This window comes from Rattus norvegicus, chromosome 4 (genome assembly GCF_036323735.1).
Source record: "Rattus norvegicus strain BN/NHsdMcwi chromosome 4, GRCr8, whole genome shotgun sequence".
Classification (NCBI taxonomy): domain Eukaryota; kingdom Metazoa; phylum Chordata; class Mammalia; order Rodentia; family Muridae; genus Rattus; species Rattus norvegicus.
Genome location: NC_086022.1, coordinates 72,165,986 through 72,183,673, shown reverse-complemented (window position 1 = coordinate 72,183,673; position 17,688 = coordinate 72,165,986). Strand labels below are relative to the sequence as shown.

Here is a 17,688-nt window from a genome sequence, read left to right as displayed (position 1 = left end):
CCCTAGGCTTTCTAACTACCCACTCTTCCAACACCGAGTCCGGTTCTGAGAACCCTAACTCTCTCGATAGAAGGGCTCCAATCTTCTGAGGAGAGTTCCCTCAATGATCTAATTTTCTCCCACTATGCTCCACCCTTTAAAGTATCCACCATCTCTCCATACTGTTACAGTAGAAAAGAAACTTCCAGCACATGATTCTTAGTGGACAAATTATATCTAAGCTGGGGTGGATGGAACATTCAAATCTGAAGTCATCCTCTGCTGAGCTTTCACACAGATCTGTTTAACAGCAAACAGGTGCATCTATCCCGCTGGTAGCCTGAAGCACAGCTCCTGTGAGTGTCTCCTGGAGGCAGCTGTCTGTGCACTGGCATCCGGTAGACCTATGCTACGTGGATTGGTGATGCTGACTTACCCACGATATCTGTTGCTCTCTTAACTGAGACAAAATACCTGAAGAAAAAGCAGAAGGAAGGTTTGTAATCTGAGTGTGCACAGTCCACCACGGCAGGGAAGGCATGACTACAGAAATATGGGGCAGCTGGTTATACTTCTCAGGGGTTGGAGAGTGATGGATGCTGGCTTAGCTTGCTGTCTTGTTCATCCAGTCCAGTACCACAGGCCATGGGATGGTACCACTCTCATTCAGGGTGCATCTCCCCTCTTGCATTAACTATCTCTGGAAACTCCCTTGGGGATATCTCTAGAACGATGTCTTTTATTTAATTCTAAATATAGTCAAGTTGACAATAAAAATTAACCGTCGCACCCAGGAGGGAGAGTTTTGCACATAGGAGATGAGTGGCTGGGAATAGCGTCAAAGACAGTACGTACCACCCTGAAACATACCTATACACTTCTGTCCCATTACGTATGGAAATGAACCTGGCTCAGAGTTGCAAAGGTGTCCGATCACAGGAAATTAGCAAGCTGTGTTGGCCTAAAGAGTTATGTCTTCCTCATTGACTAGCAGATTGGAGATTGGTCAGCACAGGCCTTTCTGCCTCTCCTGCCAACAGAAGGCAGAAAGCACCTGCTGTGGCTCTCGGCATCTGTCAAGCTGACCGTTTGGAGTCTCAGCAGACTTGTCCTGCGCAGTGTAGGACCCTCCACCAGCACACGGGCTGGGAACGTCATCTATTGATCGTTCTGAGCATCTCGCTGAGAGCTTGAGTGAGGTGAAGAAAGCTCCACATTCTAGCACGAAGGAGGAGGAGGAGGACCATAACCCCAAAGCCAGCCTGGACGACATAATACATTTCAGGCCATCCTGGGCTGTAGTGAGAGACGACAATGTATCATTCCCTCCCCAAAAAGAAAAACCTCAAATATATTAAATAAATATACTGTCATTGCTAGTTCTCAGAATCTGTGATTTCTACTCAGACAAGGTTCTGCTATGTTTCATGCCCACTCCCGGTGCCTTATGCAAGCAGGCCTCCTACGGGCAGCTAGCTGGGAGTTGCCCCGAAGCTGACTCTGCAAGGGGATTTTCTGAACCTCTTCGTCGATGGCCCAAGATCCACACTTTTTTCATAGACGTTCAATGGAATATGAGTTATAAGTATCATACGACAGCACCTGAGACCTCTTGCTGCAAGCCTCTTCAGGAGAGTTAATTGTTTTTCTATTTCAGAAATTAGGAATGTAAGTTGACGCATCCCTTCTTAGCTTATGAGTTCACCTTAATTAAAGACTGTCAGGAGTGAGAGAAGGGTTATCAACCAAAATTCCCTTAACTGAGTAATACTGCTTTTATTTATTTTAATTGAGAAAACTCTTCATATAATATATTTTACTATGTTTTTTCCTTTCCCCTAATTTCCCCCCAGATCTTCCCCCACCTCCTTGCCCACTCAAATTAAATTCTCTTTCTTTTATTTTGAGGATTATGATTCCTTTCCCTTTCCTCCCTTAAAGTCCTCCCATATATCCATCCTTGCTCTTTCAAATTCACGACCTGTTTCATTAATTACTTTAATATGCATATATTTATAAGTATATACATGTATATTCCTAAATATAACCTGTTCAGTCTCCATAATGTTATGCATAATACTGTTTATTCATTAACAGTAATTATTTAAAAGGAAATGAAAAAAACACATAATCAAAGCTCTTTCCTACAATACTAGGATGGATTTAACCTAGGTGTATAATCTTGAAGACAAGAAAGTCAGTTGAAGGGTTAGGAAAGATAGCTCAAGGAGTAAAGTACTTGCTGTGCGAATGTGAAGACCTCAGTTCAGATCCCCAGCTCCTACATAAAATCTGGGTGTGGTGGTGTGCATTTGCAACCCTAGCATTGGGGGGATGACGAGGGGGGTGGAGGCAGTAAGTTCTCTCGGAGGCTCCGGCTAGTGTACCCAAATCAATGAGCACCTACTTCATTAGGAGAGCTCTCCTCGAAAGGTAAGGTTGGGAAGTAGGAGTGATGGCTCAGTGGTTAAGAGCACTACTGCTCTTCCAGACGACTTTGGTTTAATTCCCAGTACCTACATGGTGGCTCAGGAGTGTCTAATTCCAGTTCCAGAGGATCTGACACCCTCTTCTGGACCTTGAAAGCACCAGGCAAGCAAAGTGTACATAATCAAAAAAAAACTCCTACATGTAAAACAAAATAAACATTAAAGAAATGATGGGTCAGAAAGCTATAGTGGAAAACATCCCACATTGGCTCTTGTCCTCTGCACACATGAACATGGATTCATGCAAATAGGAGGAATATATATATCCCAACTGTGCGGCTTCCTATTAGGGTTTCTATATGAATAGACAGAAAAGTCTTTCCCAGGTGCAAAGTGATATTTGTGTATTATCTTTTTCCATGCCCTGACTCAGCATATCAGCTTGTCTTCTACTTTCCAGAAAAGGATGCCATCAGATGGAATCCCTCATCTTCCTAACACTAAAGCTCTGGGACCTGCTAGCATTGACCGGTTCGCACTCACCACCCCCATCCTCCCACCCATGGGATGAAGGAACAGTGATGATTCCCCTGTGTAAACCTCTGCCCACCTCCTTACCTGCTCAGGGAACTAATCTTGCCTGTTCTCAGACTTCGAATGTCTCTTTCTCTGGAATTTTCTTAGCCCTTTACCTTAACCTGATGCCCGATTGAAACAAATGACACAGATCATTAAGCTACAGGGCTCTAGACTATTTGTTGAGAAATACCTCAAGGTTGGGTAGTGGGGGAGGAAGAGTGTGTGCATGGGGGAACTATTTATCCTCTGACTTTCAGTACCCTTTCAGCATACTTTCAATGAAATGAAATATATACCACCAATCTCCAGAAGATCCCAGTGGTCATTCCATTTGTGACTTTTAATCAGATTAAACCTCCAAAGAACAAGAAAATCATCTACTATGATTATATTTAGAGTTCAGGAGGCTTCAAATATTTTAATGCCTGGATCCCCAATATAGTAATATAGCTGCTTTCTTCCTCTCTCTTTTTCTTTCTTTCTTTCTTTCTTTCTTTCTTTCTTTCTTTCTTTCTTTCCTTCTTTTTAGATAGGGTTTCTTTTTTAAAATTTTTAAGAATTTATTTTATGCTCATTGGTGTCCTACCTCCATGGTAGTCTGTCAGATCTCCTGGAACTGGAATTATAGACAGTTGTGAATCGTGATGTGGGTGTTGAGGCTTGAACCCAGGTCTTTGGAAGAGCAGCCAGTACTCTTAAGCACAGAGCCATCTCTCTAGCCCAGATAGGGTTTCTTATAGCCCAGATAACCTTGAACTTGTCATATAGCCAAGACTAACCTTAAATATCTGATCTTCTTGTCTTCACCTTCCAGTGTAGGCCTTTGTTGCCATATCTAGCATCAAATATTGTGAAAGAGTGGCCACAAAGAATTCAAGAACCAGAGGATGAGGCACTCCATTAAATACTGCCTTCCATGGCTGCCGGAATCATGAACACACAGCAGTTATGAACAACTAGAAAAGACTGACCTTTCATCATCCCATCAATGATAGGGAAGGTACCACAAGGCCCTTCTTAAAGAGCTGTTGGCTGGAAATTGTTACTAGATTGGGGGAAATGGATCATTTTCTTCAACTGTATAGCCATTGGGGATCTAAGGTGAAAAAGTGGTTCATAGGGAAAGTGGTAATAAAGTGTAATGGTAGTTAAATGTAATCACAGTCTGCAGTATATGTACAAAAACCTCTCAAATAAAATATATAACTATATCATTGGATTAACCAAAAGAAAGCTTAGGGCTTTATTCATGCCAGGCAAGTGCTCTACCACTGAGTTATATCCCTGACCTTGTTGCTTCTCAAGAAAACCATTAAATAACAAATGTAAAAAGCAAGTGTAATTTTAATTATACTTTTTAATGATTTCAAAGGAGAGTGGCGATATAACAAATATCATAGAAAAGAAATTCAATGACCGTTTTGTAATGCAAGCATCTGTGATTTTGACCGGTGATGGAGACACATCGGTGATGTAACACTATTGTGGCTTTCTCCTTATATGTGTAGCTCAAGTAAAGGAAAAATTTCAGTTATATGCTAGGGAATATGCATGTAGTTTTTTTCCCCATACAAAGTTAATGGATTCTTTTATTCCACCCATAGATGCTAGGACAAGAATCTGCATAATACACGATACTATTACTGAATGTGGTTGTATCTTTCCATCCAAGAGTTACCCTCAAGGGGCCACAGGCATGCAGTAGTGACAACAAGAGAAGTAAAGACAGGGTTTCACCTTCGGATCTGTTCCAAAAGGAACCCGGTTAGAAAGTGCCATATGCGGACACCGCCAGAGCCTTGTGTTATAAAACTTCAAATATAAGTTAATTAATATTAGGATTTTGCTGAGAGTCAAACTGTAAGTCTGTTTGAGTCTCACAAAGTTAGCCACGTTGGCCTTGAACTCTCTGTGTAACCCAGCCATGACTGAACTCTCAATCTTTCTTCTAGGCCTCCTGAACAATTTATGTTAAGGTCTTTATAAGTGTAAAAGCAGATGCAATTTTAAATATGTTTCATATAGGAGGCCTGTACTGTCAAATTGTCTTCCAGGAAGCTTGTTTTTGTTATGAAAACTGGAGCTCGTTAGTCTTGCCTCAAGAGATTCAGAGAATGGGACAGAATGCCTCTACATGCTGAGAAGGAACTGTCTGCAGGGGCCAGAAGGCAGCTGGCCAGAACAAATCCCCAGATCTAAATCCACCTCCCAGATCTGCAGTTAGTGTCAATTCCTGATAGAATTTGCAAGTGGCCCTTCAAATCCATGACTTGGACTTAATCCCTGAATTCATATGTTAATGTTATTTGGAGACAAGGTCTTAGAGCAATAATAAGGATTAGTGAAGGTCACAGAGGTTGGCACTAGCAGCTTTAAGAAAGAGGCTGAAGCTAGAATATTCATCCTGTCTCACATATCCTCCAATATCATATCCTCCAAGTGTTACAATGCATCAAAGCCCTTAGGACACTTGCAGCAGTTACTAACACCAGGCTCTTGCCCTTTCCAGCGTCCAAACAAACTTCTAGTCTTTATAAACTTTCTAGTCTCGGGCATTTTGTTATGGTAACAGAAAATGAGCAAAAAAAAAATCTTCTCCCATATCTTCATTTGGGATTTCATCGGATGTAATTCCTCAATCATAATCTAAAGGCCACACTTTCACATGTAAGGCACGCCCTTTCACTCTGCCTCAAACCAACAAGGGCTCCTGCTCTCCTTCCTCACCCATCCCAGAAAAGATACAAAACCTGTGGAAAGCAAACTGACCCAGAATTAGTGCTTGCTTCTCGTCAATGGTACCACCCAGACCTGCTTGCCCAGAGTTGCGGTTACTGGTTCAGCTAAGGCGAAAGGGTCTGCTTGTCCTTCCTAGTGTGCCTTCTAGACTCTTCTTGCCAGTTGTTAATAGTGCTGGTCTGACTCTCCCAACTCAGGTCTCCCTCTTTTTTCCCATATGGCCCTTGGTGTAGCGCTGACCCTTCTCGGCAGGGGGCAGTATTCTCCCTTTGCTGCTTCCGGACATACACATAAAGCTCAGAAAAGTTAAATCTGATTTAAAACCATGTCTTGTGGCCGGCTTCGCATCCTGATATTTTCATTTTCCTATAGCTGCAATAGAATTATTCCATTTCTCCTCCCATCCGGGCCCAAGCCTAGAGCTATATTACTTGCACCAGCCCCACACCCAGCCCAGAACAGCTAGAGGACAGGGAAGCATCTCGCAGCATCCACTGGCAAAGACTTCACGATCTGTTTGGGTGGGCAAAGCAACGCACGTGAAACGCAGGGCAACCAGAACGGCATCCAATCCCAGATTGGATCCGTGCGTCCCAGATGCAGCATCAGGAAGAAAACAAATGTTTGCGGAATTTGGTACCCAAGGCCATTCAGTAGGGTGTTCTCTCATCTCCGCCCCACTTTCTTTCTCGGCCTTCTCACCCCTCGACCCTCAAAGTCCAACAAGCAGATCCTAAGGGTGGGCCCTGGCTTCCTGACTGGGCTCCTGAGACACAGCGGGTTATTATCCACTCTTCATCAGCATCTCCCGAGAGCATTCAGCCGGGATGAGCAAAGAGCTCAGGGGCGGGGGCTGCGAAGGACAGACGGAGGGACCTGGCTGCAGCTCGGCGAGGGGCGCGGGGAGCGCGGCGCCCGGTCGGGGGCAGGGCGGGGAGGCTCCGCGCGCAGCCAATCCCCGAGCATCCCCCTCCCCGGCCGCCGAGAGCTGAGCGGGGCGGGGGAGCCAGGCGGTGGCGGCGGCGGCAGCGGCGGCGACGGAGGCTGCCGTGGGGAGGGATGGAGAGGGGAGGGGGGAGCGGAACCGAGCGGAGACAGCCGCGGCGCTGCAGAGCGGCTGGGGCGGCGGCGCGGCTCCCGGTGCTCCCCCCGGCGAGCGCCCGGAGTCGGTGAGGGCCGGCCCCCGGCGGCCCCCGGAGCCATGGGCTGCATCGGCTCGAGGACTGTGGGTGGGTACCGCGGCCAGGCGCGGGTCAGGGGCAAGCTCGCCCCGGGGCGCTCCTCCGGCCCCCTCCCCCATCCCCATCCTTGCCCCTGGGGACCTCCCTCCGTGCCCGCCCGGCCCTGCCTCGCGCCTTTACTTTCACTCCATCCGCTAAGGTCCCTCTATTCCTGTGCCCTCGCGCCTCCAGGTCTTCCATCCCTCTCAGCTCATTGCCTTCTCTCCATCGCCCTCCCGCAGGCGCGGTCCTTCCCTGGTAGCATCTCCACAGCATCCTTCCTTGCTCCGTCGCTGTTCCCTACTCCCGATGGCCCCATCCCTCCACCTTCCGGCCATTCGCGCGTCTACTCTGCTGTAGCCAGAGCCTCCCCGAGCCCTTCTTTCTGGAGCAGCCCCTCTTCTCAGAACATCCTCGCCAGCCTCATCCCTGACTTTCTTCTGCACGCCCCCTCCCATCTTCACCCTCTTCCCCATATGGCTTGTGTGTTTTGCCCCCAACCATTTCCCTCTTGGTAGCCTTTTCCCGTCGCTCCTGCCTCCCCCGATTTGCTTTGTTCACGTGCATTTTCCCTCTGGGGCGGGGGCGGGAAGAGCGTGTGCCACCGGGAGGGAACCGGTTCCACGCTTGGAGGGAATGGGCTTGGGCCGGGGTGCTCTGGAAGAGCTGTGCACTCAGAGAAGAGGTAGAGGTTTACCTCCCGGAGAGAGGTCGGGAGTCCGCTTCCAAGAAGGGTGGGGTCCCCCTAGGAACCCTGGGACCCGGCTGCACCTGTCAGCGGGGGCAGGCGGGGCAGGGCCGGCTTTTTATTTACCTTTGGCAGGGGAGGGAAGAAAGGCGCTTCCTTAATGGTCCTCTCCTTCCAGCTTTTGCCTTACTACCGCCCCCCTACCCCCACCCCACGCATCCATTCCACTTTAGGGCTGAACACATTAGTACAGTCCTCTCCCCAACCCCCCAATTTTCCCCTCCCTAACTCCCAATTTCTCCCGCCTACACGCCCTAGTGACCTCAGGCTGAGAGAATAATTTGTATTATTATTACAAACAAACTCACTCTCCGGAAGCCTGATTTCTGAGACCCAGTTTATTTCCATGGAGACCCTCCTCTGCTTTCACCTCTTTCCCTGTTCTCCTCCCCTCCATCTCCCTGCCCCCTAAGGCTCTGACTCAGCTCCCCCTCTTCCTCAAAGGCCACCCCCTCCCTCCCCTAGCTCCCACTCTTCTCCCAGAGAGCTTGCTCTGCCTGCCCCGTTACTGCTGGGTCCAGATGTCTTTCCTTTCTGACCTAGCCACAGGTCCTGGTCTTACCTGTCTCACGGTTTCACAAGATCCCAAAAGAGCATAACAACTTTGGGTGTGTGGCAAGCCGATTCCTACCTGTCCGTCCCTGAGACCCCATCCCCTTTGTTAGTTACCAGTTCTATTGCTGCATGCAGGATGCCTCTTCCTGCCCAAGACCCAGTCAGTGCGCTTCTTTCAAAATAGGGACCTATGATCCTAAACGCCAAAGACAAAGTTCATGTATGCAGTGGCTTTAGGCCAGATGGTTGCACCCGATTCTTGAATATCTCTGTAAATAGTCAAGTAATTCTTCACTTCTGTCGGGAATCTCCCTCCTGTTCCCCTAGTTTTGCACCAGTTCTCAAAGTGTCCTGTCCACCTCCACCATTGTTTTGTGTCTTCTCACCTTAAATTTCTCTTCCTTTAGCTCTGAAATTACAAAGTCCTCATGTTTCTTGTTACTATCTCTAACTCTTCTCTTGAATCGATTTCCTGTCCCCTAAGAGAATTGGGCTCAAAGTGTCCACCTCATCTTGGAACCCTCTGGCTTCCGGGGGAAAGTCTCAAGTTTTCACTTCCCAGCTGTCTCTATCCCCACCATATCTTTTCCTATCAACCAAGTTCCTGACTATTAGGAAAGCCAGAGGGGGAAAGCACATTCCTCTCATCCCTCGAATATCAAAGCCAGCTGCAGAGTAGGTTCCCTGAGAAAACTGTGCCCTTGTTTTTAGGGCAGTAATTGGTGAGCAGTCTGGATCCAATAAAGACAATCTGAACAATGCTCAGTACATACTGGAGAATGGTTTTCCTAATACAACTCAGTCTCTGACCCCCTCCCTCTCTGTGTAAACAACACCAGAAAAGGCCAGGGAGCATTTTTCCCCCTAAGTATGCTATTCCCTACTGAGCTGAAAATGAGTGTTTCATTTCACGTATTTTTTCTCTCTCCAGAAATTTGGGATGGTAGACAGAGAAGAAAATGGATAGTCAGAAGGCATGACATTGGGGGACATTGGGGTGGTGCTGGTGGTGGTGGTGGTGGTAAAGAAAGGAGGAGGAGGAGGAAGAGGAGAAGGGCTGGATCCTAGGGTGTGGCCTCTCCTCTGCCTTTTACGGAGAGGGAACAAGCAGAGAGCCTGGGAAATGAAGGTAAGAAACTAATCTGACTGCTTCAGGGAATGAGGTGATTGCGGTGGACTGGAAAGGCCTCAAGGATGTCGATCAGATCAACATGGACAGCACCAGCTCACTGCATGGCAGCAGTCTGCATCGGCCTTCTACAGAGGTAAGGCTGGTTGCTTCAGAAGCCCACCAGCTCCCCCAAGCTCCTAGCTACTTGACCCATTTCATCATCCCATAGAGCCCCAAGGGGGGAATTCTCTTCATAAATCTCCCTGCTTCCCTAAAACACACACCACATGCTCCACACTGAGGTTTTTCTTGGCCTCTAGAAGGTCTGCCTCTCTATGCATATCTGGAAGTTCCTCAGAGGAAGGCAAAATTGTTTGCACTACTAGAGGTACCCGGATACCATCCCCTCTCCTCTCTCCTACAGCAAACACGAACAGATTTCTCCTGGGACGGCATCAATGTGAGTGCAGCTACCCCTAGCCCTTCTCAATCCACCTTGACCCTTCTTTTCTTTGTTTGTTCATTGGGACCCCGTGTAGACAGACTGTTCTGCTGACCCCCAGATCTCAGGGGTGTACCAGGATTATACTTCCTTGGTTTTCTTTGTCAATTGCTGCCTTGGGTATCCACCTTCCAGGGAGCCAGAAACTCCATTCTGTATATAAGGCACCCCAAGCCTTCTTATTCCTCTGCCCACTCTCTTACCTTCCCTGTCCTAGCTCTCCATGGAGGACACCACTTCCATCCTCCCGAAGCTTAAGCGAAACTCTAATGCCTATGGCATTGGGGCCCTGGCCAAGTCATCATTCTCAGGTGAGACTTCCAGACCTGGAAATGGGACTGCTGACAGGTTCTTCCTTGTGACCCTTTTCCTTAAGCCTGCTGGGGTTCATGCCCACAGCTCTGAAACATCTGGTTTTATGTTAAGTCTCTCCAATCCTGAGTATCGCCCACAAGATACGAGGGGATACTTTCCCCAGTGCATGGAATCCCATGTGTCCTGGGTAGGGATGACTGTAGAGTCTGCTAAGTATTTTGTGATATTCTGAAGGGTGTGGGTATTGTCTGACTCCATAGGGATCTCAAGGAGCATGAAGGACCATGTGACAAAGCCTACAGCCATGGGCCAAGGTCGGGTGGCCCACATGATTGAGTGGCAGGGCTGGGGGAAGGCCCCAGCAATTCAGCCACAACACAGCCATGAGGCTGTGCGCAGGGATACAGATGCTTACTCTGACCTCAGCGATGGTGAGAAGGAGGCACGTTTCTTAGCAGGTACTTCTACTCCCAAATCCCAAGCCTTCAAATGATAGTTTGTTGTTTGGATGGTCAGAGACTGACCCTTCTAATCTGCTTCCTGATGGCAAAATTGTCTTCCTGCATGTTGACCACAGGATCACATTTTCTATCAGCCTTGATTTTTAAGGTTTGTTGTTTGTTTGTTTTGGACTGGCTAATTCTGACAAGTGCCCTCCAGTACATTTTTGTTATAGCCTTAGAAAATGGGACTCTGATGAAATTTGTAAGGCCATGTGTCCCAGATGTTTTCTTTTCTCTGGTATGGTACTGTCTTCCCCCCGGCCTCTCTTAGTATAGAAGAAAAATGCAGTGGCCTTGGGCTTCAAATAACTCTGCTTGTATTTGTTTCTAAAAATGAAAGAGGCCTGGGGAATTTCTTGAGGCCATGCTCGTCAACATTTGATTTCATGAATTGACTTACTGTACTCATTACTGTGACAGCTAGTAGATGATTAAGGGAATAGCCCTGGAGACAGTAGTTTAGTTCCAGAGAAGTAGTATAGGTCTGATGACAATTATGTGGTGTGTATACAAAGGTGAATTGATCCTGTCGGCAGGTATCAGGAAGATACCCAAGAAGAGGGGTACGTCTGAGGGGAGGGGAAGGATTTTAGTGTTGCTGGTATGGGTGGTGGGTGGTGGAGGAAGTCTGAGTGGGGCTGGGTGATTGATGTGGAGGACAAGGTAATAGCAATGAGAGCTTCAGCTTTTTCGTGGCTCTGACTAGAACAGGGATCTGCAATGCTGAAATGTTCACATCCTCACTGTTATGCCCGCCCTTCTAGTCTCTTGATATAGCCCCTTATGTGACTGGGGACCCACATTTACCTGATGCTCCCTTGGGGAGTCTTCATTGATCTTGAATGTCCTAGACCACCTGAAACTAGGTTTATTTTCTTTTTAAAAACAATACTTATTATTTTATTTAAGCTCATGCATGTTTGCCTGCATATGTTTATGTGTTTCACATGTATGTAAGAGACCTGGGACGGTGTTGGATCCCCTGAAGCTGTGAGTTGCCTGGTGTGGGTGCTCAGAACCAAACTCAGGCCCTTGGCTAGAGCAGTACACTCTCTTTACCCATAAGCCATCTTTCCTGGTCCAGGTTCAAATTCTAAAACCTCCAAAGACAAACTTCTGGAACTCTGACTTTAATACCCCAGGTTGTTTCACCAGAAGAACCCACCTTTCCCTTGACCCTAGGAATCCTAAATATGAACCTTTGGAAAAATCCTCCATGGTTCAGCCTTATATCAGAGTAATAGAGTAGCCGCTGGCTACTTCATATGGAAAATGTAAGGCACCTCTTTATTAATGTTTATATTGATTGTATGTTGAAAAAGAATCACATATATTATACTTAAATAAGATTTATTATTAAAACTAATTTCACTTATTTCTGGTAACTTTTTAAAAATGATCTCATACATGGTTTATATTTTACTTCCACTGAACCACACAGCAATAGGTTCCTCCATACCCCTTACATGGGTCTAAGGGTTATTTGAGGGCTCTTTTCTTCGTTTGATTTGGTTTAGTTTGATTAGAGCTGGCTTTTTGAGACAGGGTCTCACTGTGTAGCCTTGGTTGTCCTGGAACTTGCTTTGTAGACCATACTGGCTTCAAACTCAAAAGATCCACCTGCCTCTGCTTCCTGAGTGCTAGGATTAAAGGCATGAGACACTATGCTGGCTGAGGACCCTTAAGACAATTTCATTTTTCCTCATAGGTGTCATGGAACAGTTTGCTATCTCTGAGGCTACCCTTATGGCCTGGTCTTCCATGGATGGCGAGGACATGAGTGTCAATTCTACCCAGGAGCCACTGGACTGCAATTACAGTGACAACTACCAGGAGCTGATGGAAAGTCAGGGTGAGAAAGGGCTTCAGACCCCCTCTAGCCATCCAGGTTCTTCTAGGACCTTTCCATTTGTCTCAGCTCCTCCAGTGCCCCTGCATTTGCCTCATAACCATAGGACAGTTCTGTGAGCTCTCCTTACTGCCTGTGATGTTCCGTGTCTCCTCTAACCCTGCCCACTCTGTTTACAGATGCACTAGCTCAAGCCCCCATGGATGGATGGCCTCACTCCTACGTGTCACAGGGGATGTACTGTCTGGGGTCATCTGACGCCTGGGAAGCAAGCGATCAGTCCCTCATTGCATCTCCAGCTACAGGATCCTATCTTGGCCCTGCATTTGATGACTCACAGCCCAGCCTGCATGACATGGGGCCTTCCCAACCTGCTTCAGGATACTCTGCTCAGGAGCCTCCACCTTTATTGGGGGTAGACACTGACTGGGCATCAGAAGTTGGTGGGGTGGAACTGGCTAGGGGACCTGTAGAGGAAGAGAAGAGACCACTGGCTCCTGAGGAGGAAGAAGATGCAGGATGTCGGGATCTGGAGTCACTTTCCCCACGAGAGGACCCAGAGATGTCCACTGCTCTCAGCCGGAAGGTGTCTGATGTCACATCCTCAGGTGTGCAGTCCTTTGATGAGGAGGAGGGGGATGCCAACAACTAGCTTCTTCCCACCCCACTCTGACCTGAGGGGCATGGCTGCAACCCATACCCCCGCAAGCTCCAGCAGCACAGATGAAACCCAGGCAGAAGACAGCAGGGAACTGGGAGCTTTCAGCCCTCCCCAGGCCGCTAGCCACCCTGGAAAGTGAAGGATCAGCAGGGGGTTTTATCTGGGCTTGCACTTCAGAAACCATCATTCCAAGAACTGAGACCCAGGCAATTAGGTGGCATGGTGGTGGGAGATGAGCCATGGCTATGGCTCTTGGGTCCATGCCCAGGTCTGTCGCGCCGAACACTGAATCTCAGTTTTTACACCCCCGATTTCGTCTTCCAGGAGCCTTGGCTGTGCTGTCTGAATGCCTCTTTTCTCCATTTCACTCTTGCTTTCCTGATTCTGATTTCTCTGCCCATGGCACCAGTGCATCCCCACTGTGGGAAGCAGGCCTCAGGGGCTGTTGGACATGGCTTGGCAGGTATAGCAGAGTACCTGCCTGAAGCAGTGGTCTGAAGGGCCCTTCTGTGTTTGGCATAGGCAGTGGGCCCAGCTCAGGCAATCTTTGGCTTTTGCAATCAGGAGCCAAGGGTGAGGTGGACATGGCAGCTGGGATTGACAGGGGTCACAGTATGATTCTTTATCAAGGCCTACTCAGAGACAAGAGGGTCACCAATGAGACAAAGAATAAACACAGCCACTTGAATGTCTTATGGCTGGAAGGGGGACCTTAAGCCCACTGGGGTTGGTCCAGTTCTGGCTTCTCTTTCTGCCTTCTTCCATCTGGCACCCAGCCCCAAGGAGGGGAAGCGTCTCAAATTGTTGACCTAGGATGCAGTGTCCCCATCAGTGGGGAACCATGAGGGCCGGGCCTCCCTCTACCTTCCCAAATTCTCTGGAGCTGTTTACACTTTTATCTTTGCCTTTTCTACATTTTTATAACTTCTTGGGGACTCAGGGTTGAGCAGAGTGGAATGGGGAGCCTGGTGCTGTCACTGCCTTGGCTGGGCTGGGTGGCTGGCTGAGGGCCAGGGTGGACACGGGCTGCTTCTGCTTTTTGTCAGCTGTTCCCAGGGGTCCTCAATCCAGTGTTCCTTATAGGAGTAGCTGTGGTGAGACATACTCTTGCCTGCCCCTACCTCCTTTTCCCTTTGATTTGGAGTGGGCCATGGGGGCAGGAAGCAACAGCAAGTCAGTGCAGTATTGTTGTGAGGGTGCTGCAACAGCCACAGGTCCAATCTGGTCCTTGGCATAAGCAGAGTTTTGATAGGAGATGCCCAAGCTTGTCAGCGTGTTTTTCTCCTTCCTCCTGTCTATCCATAGCTCCAGTCCCAAGGCCTTGTGTCCTACTATAATGTCAGGGGTTCTAAATTACTCCCCTACCCATCAAAATGATGAGGCTCACTGTTGGAGTGATTCTGTTCATCTGTGATGCTGTCCTGTACCACATTCTTACACTGAAGTGTAACCAGAGTAGGTGTCCCACATCCTTCAGGGGAGGGGGAAGCATGGGATCTTAAGGTCTCTTAATGTAGGAAACATGGGAACAAACCAGGAGAGCCACAGTAGGTGAACAGTCACTTAGCTTATCTAATGCTGCCTGAATGGGAGGAGAAGATACCTCGTGTTTGCTAGTGTGTTGTGGTTTAGCTTACAAGGACCTCATTTCTAGGACTAGGAAGGGCTAACCTGCCAACCCTGGTAACTGCCCCTAACCCCTGGCCTCCTGTCCTAGCCCCCTGGGAATCTGCATGTTGAAGCTAACCTATTCCCAGGGTCTCTTTGCCTTGTCTATCCTGCTCTATCAACACGTTTGTCTCATCTCAGTGTCCCCGTATTCTTCCCCAGGTGACCGTGGACAGCAAGTCCAGTGAGCAGGTGTATTCATCTTGGTTCCCTTTGCTCAGGGCCCTGGAGAGTTAGGAAGAGTAAACTAAAGCAGCTTTCTTTCCCCCTTCCATTCCTCAAGGAAGCTAAATGGTCCCCAATGAAAGACTACAAAAGACTTGAAGAAACCTAGTAGGGTTTGTACCTGAGCAGGGGCTTGGTGTCCCCAGGCTGCGGCATACTGCCACAGAGGCTCACCCCACTCTGAAAAGAGAAGACTCAAGGAGCTGGCCCAGGACCATTTTGAACTCTTTTAGAGGGAGGGACCACCTCTTTGGTGCTGGGGCAGGGTGCATGGGGGTTTGCTTCTAGCCTACTTTAGGGGAGGGGTGGGGCATGTGCAGGAAAAGGGTGTTAGGGGTGGGTGGGAAGGGTTGCTTTTCCTTTGGGGTTAAAGGCTGTGCAGCACGTTTTACAGCAGCCGGGGAGCAGGGCTGTTTTTTATATTCTTGTGAATGAAACTGCTCTTGCTGAATGATTTTTTTTAAGGGGGGGTACACCTTCATTTTCAATTGACTTTATTAAATGAAAATCCAAACCTTCCATTCCTTCCCTCCCATTGCCTCCCCCAGCCCACACACCTTCTTTCTTTCCCTTGTGTTAAGAAGGGAATCTTGAAGGACGAGTTCTTAGCCTTGTTCATATAGATCCCACACTCTGTTTTCCAGGTCTGAGAAATACCCATTTTTATGGTCAGTCTTAGCATGTTTTCTTAATGTGAAACTCTCACCCCAGGCCCAGGAAGGATTCTATGACATATATGACAGAGAGAATTCTATATAAATATATATAAGTATTATAGATTATATACACATGGGCATGGGCTTGGATGCCCCCTGCTAGTCCTCCTACCTAGGCCTCAATGTCTTAGCCTGGGGTGGTGGAAGGAACCCATGTTGGAGAAGGGCAGAGACTGTGTTGAACAACACTAAACAGAATGTGGTGGCATCCTCTGACTATGAGTGTCTTATTTGGGGGGGGGGCAGAAGAAACCTGGAGTTGGGGAAAGGGACAGAACTGGGAGAATATATGAGGGTTCAACTACAGAGCTAAAGGCATACAGTGAGGGACAGAAAGAACCCATGAATGAGCCAAGGTGTCTGAATGTTACAACACCCGGCATATATTTCTAGGCTAAGCAGGCCAATGCTGTACAGCACGACTATCAAGCTCCTTGCTGGTTTGAAAGGAAAAAGATGGGGGCCCTCTAAGGATGAGTAAACTAAAGCTTGCCACGCTCAGGGTGCCCCAGTTTATGCCAGAGGATCCCACAGAGTTTATAAAGGGCTGGAGTCTGCATTCCCCAAAGCTGCACGAGACAGAGCCTTGTCTGTTTTGGGAGGAGCTCTAGTAAGAGTGGCCCCAAGGCAGAGCTGACTCCTGGCGGGCTAAGTTAGTTAAGTGTAACAAGGAGCTAGGCAAAGAGGCTGGGACAAGAAACAGAGCTCTCGGCTGTAGGGGTCTGACACCTGTACTGAGCCATGACGCCTGTCTCTACACACATCATCAACCTCCTTTCCAGGGAACTGCACATGGTTCTGTGGAAACAAAGGTTGGCTTTTTCAGCCCTGATAAAGGGCTTGGCCTAGAAACAGTGGCAGCAATGATGGGGTCTAGGACAAATTTGGGGGAGCACACAGGTAGAAAGTACAGCTGGCAGGCTTGGGGGCACATTTTAGGGTAGTCAATCCACATGGCAATATTGTGGTCCCACATTCCCTTCCAATGTGACACTTGCGGATTCTTTCAATCTGGGCCTCCACTCACCTACTCCATATGGAAACTGAAATATAGACAGGCATGCCGGGCCAGGATGGTGACAGAACGACACTGGGAATTGTGGGGCATTAGAGTGACAGGGACTGAACCTGCACAGCAGGAACACAGAAGTCCTTTGAGCATGGGGCCTTGAACCCTCCCTGGAAATGGGGAGGGGGGTCTGATGGACCCAAATTCTTCCCTGCCCAAGATCAAGTTCTCCTTAAGATCATCACCATCACCTTTCATAGTGGGGTAGGAACAATGATGAAATGGAGGTCTCCCCAACTTCAGGGCACCCATTTCATATACAAGCCCACTCTCTGACATGGGCCCTGTGGTTTTTATGAAGAAAGCTTGGAGGGTGTTGTTCACAGGATCAGCTCGTCCTCATCTTCCTCATCAGTGGACCGCAGACTGGGGCCATGCAAGATGTCAGCCAGGTCCTCCTCAGGCCCTAGGTTCCCCACCATCTCCAGTTCCTCCAGCTCACCCTCCACTCTGGCTGGGGCCAGGCAGGAAGGGACCTCTGGAGATGGTGGTGGGACAGGAGTCTCTGGCATGGTAGGAACCATGACTTCTCTTTCAGGAGCTCCATCTTCACCCTCAGGCACATTCCAGCTCTCTGCAGGAGGGGGTGGCCCCCCAGGGGTCTTCCGAATTGAAGTTGTATTCCGGAAGCTGGCAAGTGGAGGGCGAAGCTGCACTCCAGATTTGGTGTGGCCCTTGATAGCTTTCTGTAGCTAAGGAAGAGGAGAGGTAAAGAGGTAGACAGTAGGAAAAAAGGAAGACAGAGGGCAATGAGAGAGACACCACAAGAATAGACAAACCAGGAGGAAACAGAAACAGAAATAGTAAGAAAGCAAGAAAC

General features: G+C 48.3%; 2 protein-coding genes and 1 long non-coding RNA gene across 7 annotated transcripts in view; 1 reads left to right on the top strand and 2 right to left on the bottom strand.

Annotated features, from left to right (window-relative positions):
• Positions 1 to 195: 195 nt before the first annotated feature.
• Positions 196 to 7,919, bottom strand: LOC120102260 (uncharacterized). Its single transcript, XR_005503533.2, has 3 exons — positions 7,761 to 7,919; positions 850 to 1,275; positions 196 to 453 (listed from the first exon to the last, which is right to left on the bottom strand). It is a non-coding gene; the product is annotated as an uncharacterized LOC120102260 (long non-coding RNA).
• On the top strand, positions 6,750 to 16,007 carry Fam131b (family with sequence similarity 131, member B). 3 transcript variants are annotated; one of them, NM_001025046.1, is made up of 7 exons: positions 6,816 to 6,955; positions 9,405 to 9,514; positions 9,785 to 9,820; positions 10,080 to 10,173; positions 10,438 to 10,635; positions 12,389 to 12,532; positions 12,709 to 16,007. In NM_001025046.1, the coding sequence occupies exons 1-7, from the start codon at positions 6,928 to 6,930 to the stop codon at positions 13,179 to 13,181; spliced, it is 1,083 nt and encodes a 360-aa protein (NP_001020217.2). In that variant the 5' UTR covers positions 6,816 to 6,927; the 3' UTR covers positions 13,182 to 16,007. The 3 variants fall into 3 exon arrangements, with proteins under 3 accessions (XP_017448277.1, NP_001020217.2, XP_063142576.1); XM_017592788.3 differs by lacking the exon at positions 9,785 to 9,820 and having other exon boundaries at positions 6,750 to 6,955; XM_063286506.1 differs by lacking the exons at positions 6,816 to 6,955; positions 10,080 to 10,173 and having other exon boundaries at positions 9,418 to 9,514.
• Clcn1 (chloride voltage-gated channel 1) overlaps positions 15,561 to 17,688 on the bottom strand; it is a 29,375-nt gene continuing 27,247 nt past the window's right edge. For 2 of the 3 annotated variants that reach the window (XM_008762873.4, XM_039107135.2), the window contains one exon: positions 15,561 to 17,560. In XM_008762873.4, the coding sequence (XP_008761095.1) occupies positions 17,189 to 17,560 (372 nt within the window). In that variant the 3' untranslated portion in view covers positions 15,561 to 17,188. 3 annotated transcript variants of the gene reach the window in all.

What these genes read in the sequence shown, in the direction of transcription:
- Fam131b (NM_001025046.1), top strand. Translation starts at nt 6,928, where the DNA reads ATGGGCTGCATCGGCTCGAGGACTGTGG. An exon ending in GGAGGCACGTTTCTTAGCAG is followed by an intron (nt 10,636 to 12,388) that starts GTACTTCTACTC and finishes TTTTCCTCATAG; the next exon opens with GTGTCATGGAACAGTTTGCT. An exon ending in GGAGCTGATGGAAAGTCAGG is followed by an intron (nt 12,533 to 12,708) that starts GTGAGAAAGGGC and finishes CTCTGTTTACAG; the next exon opens with ATGCACTAGCTCAAGCCCCC.